At 31.1% G+C, this 2955-nt stretch overlaps 1 protein-coding gene across 1 annotated transcript in view; it reads right to left on the reverse strand.

Annotated features, from left to right (window-relative positions):
• The window catches only part of LOC106471344 (collagen alpha-1(IX) chain-like), a gene marked incomplete at its 3' end in the record, with an annotated part of 76624 nt that overhangs the window by 59496 nt on the left and 14173 nt on the right, over positions 1–2955 (reverse strand). Inside the window, exon 2 of the mRNA XM_022399955.1 lies at positions 891–967. Within this exon, the coding sequence (XP_022255663.1) occupies positions 891–954 (64 nt within the window). The remainder of the gene's footprint in view (positions 1–890; positions 968–2955) is intronic.

Genomic DNA, 2955 nt, shown 5'->3' on the forward strand with positions numbered 1-2955 from the left:
AGCCGGGCCCCACCTGTAAGAACGTGTATTTAACTCAACAACAACGTGTATAATAAATATATAAGAAAAATAAGAGGAGGAAAAATGATAAGAAACAACAAGATAAATATGCGAGTAGAAAGAATAAGCGGACACGGGAAAACAACAGCAAAATGAATATAGAATATAACGAAATGAACAGGAGAACGCACAATAACATAAATACAAAATATGGGAGAAGAAAGAACAGGGGCAGATATACTAAACGACAACAACATGTATGTAAGAAGGTGAACAGGCCATGAAAACAAAAATCATTAATGTGGTCCAAAGCTGGTGAATCAATGAAACCAACAGGTCTAATATTAGTAATAAGAGAACAAAATATACTGTAGTCTAATATTAGCGTGAAGGGAAAGAACACAGCCTTACATGCCAAACAACAACAATATGAATATAAAATTATTAGAAAACACACAAGTTTTACCGAACACATATAAAAACCACACCAGACTGCAGTCTAACATTAGCGAGGGAAATAACACGTTTTACATGTCAAACAACAACAATATGAATATAGAATTATTAGAAAACACGCAAGTTTTACCGAATACATATAAAAAACACACTAGACTGCAGTCTAACATTAGATTCGATATTAGCATGAAGGGAAAGAACAAAAATTACATGTTAAACAACAACAATATGAATATAGAATTATTAGAAAACACGCAAGTTTTACCGAATACTTACATAAAAACCACACCAGACTGCAGTCTAACATTAGCGAGGGAAATAACACGTTTTACATGTCAAACAACAACAATATGAATATAACATTATCAGAAAACATACACATTTTACAGAAAATAATAAATATTAATATTTGAAAGTTAAAATATGGTACTCACGCGAAACCACAAAATTCTGAGAAAGAAACGGGATAGTTAAAATAGCCAAGGCTAAATACCACATGTCCAAGTAGGACCTGCAAAAAAATATAGAAATAAATAATTATAATAATACTTCAAAATGTTTCTTAATGATCGTCAAAACAGACAGTTGACAGACTGAGAAATAAATTAACAAATGGTTGTTTTTATATTACTCAAGTGCCCAAGTAGAGTGGACAACGTTTCGGTCTCTATGCTCACATATTTATTAGGTCGCTTTGCTCATAAACCGAAACGCTGTCTACACCTACACTCCACGTAGATGCAATCCATCAAAATAAATAGAGAATTGTAAGCATAACGGAAAACTGATAATAATTCCTGATTCATGGGTAACATTTTCAAAGATTAAATAATTGGTAAAAACACATGTAAACATTCACATTCATATTTAGATTGACACATAAAAAATCATAAAGACATATCAATATTTTAATTTGTCTGAGCAAGTAGATCCAATTGGTTTTAATTTCTTATGAGATATTACAACCTTGAAATGTTAAAAAGACATTAGCCAAGATTGTTGAATTCCATCCATCAAATCTCTGTTTTCATTATTCATTTTTATTATTTTCAAAAATTTAGCAAATTGCTGAATTTATTGTTAAATTCTAGATTATGTAACTAAAACAATTCAAGTTGCGTAACACAACAATATTTGTTTGAGTTCGTGAATGTGTTGGCTATTTACAATAAAAAATGGACATTAAAACTTCTTATTAATCCATAGAAATAAAATAAAAGTCGGTTATAAAAGAAAAACGTTTTAAATTCAACACCAAACTGTAATTACACGACATAACAGAAATAAATGTGATAAAAAGTTGAAAGTTTTGGAGCTATAAAATTCAGCTTTATTCAATAAACAGTGGAGTTTCTTTGTATATAAATTACAAGAAGAAAATTTATGTTAATTATTCTATTTGATATCTCTTATGAATGGAACCGGATAGTTTATTTTTTTCGTTCTTATAGGAAGACAGATCAAAGCATATTTAAAACATCAAAAGAAGCCAGGATCATGTATTTCATCACCAAAATTTACGGTAAATTAAGATATAAAATGTGTTTTTTTCAACAACTCTAAATGTAGATGTTCTTTGTATAAGAAAAGAGAACACAGAAAATATAACTTATGTGTAAAGAAGGCTTTAGAAAGACAACATAGGTACGTGTGAAAATAAACACTTCTACACTTATAGCTGTAAATCAGCATGCATATATAACTATAAGCGTCATATTTTTGTTACGTCATCTACTGGTTCACAGTAAAATCTTTCACGGCTACTGACAGATGCAAGCTTAATCGGAAGATTGTTCATATTCAGGTGGAGCTAGGACTTCAAAATCTAAGAACTGTCTTGGTTACGTGATGTTAAGTTCATTTAAAATAGAACTGGGTAGAGAGCGTCTTTACATTACAGGTCAATCAATTTGTTTTTTCTTCCAGCTTTTCCTTTCGTACCTTGGAATGCGGTAAGTAATTTCAGCTTCAAACACATAAATAATAAGACATCAAAGTAGCAGTGCTTCTAAAAAATAGGGGGAGAAAACGAACATTACAGCTATTACATATCGTCTTATAGCCAAGTTGCTACAGTATGTAGGGCACATCATGTTTTTGGACGCAACTATCATGTATTAAATTGTACCACGTTCTTACAAGGTGTTTTTTCGTAACCAAATCCGAGTGGGTTTCGAGTTCATATATATATACATCTAGCCAAAGATGTGGATCCGAATAGCACTCAAGATCACAAGCATATATCTCTGGAATCTACAACTTGCATCGGAAAATGCATCATTTTTAAGTATCAAGTATAGTATTCAACGTAAACATATTCCTAATAGAAAGAAAAGGGTAACTACAAGTAAAAACTAGGTTGGCTTACAAAGAGTTTAAGAAATAAAATTAAAGAAAAGCATCATAACTTTAAGACATTTAAATTGACTGTTATGACAGGAGACAACAAGGTTTCCGTAGGTGAACCTGCGGAAGGATCATTATCGGGAATATAGAGAG

The sequence above is a fragment of the Limulus polyphemus genome, unplaced genomic scaffold (assembly GCF_000517525.1).
Source record: "Limulus polyphemus unplaced genomic scaffold, Limulus_polyphemus-2.1.2 Scaffold4557, whole genome shotgun sequence".
Classification (NCBI taxonomy): domain Eukaryota; kingdom Metazoa; phylum Arthropoda; class Merostomata; order Xiphosura; family Limulidae; genus Limulus; species Limulus polyphemus.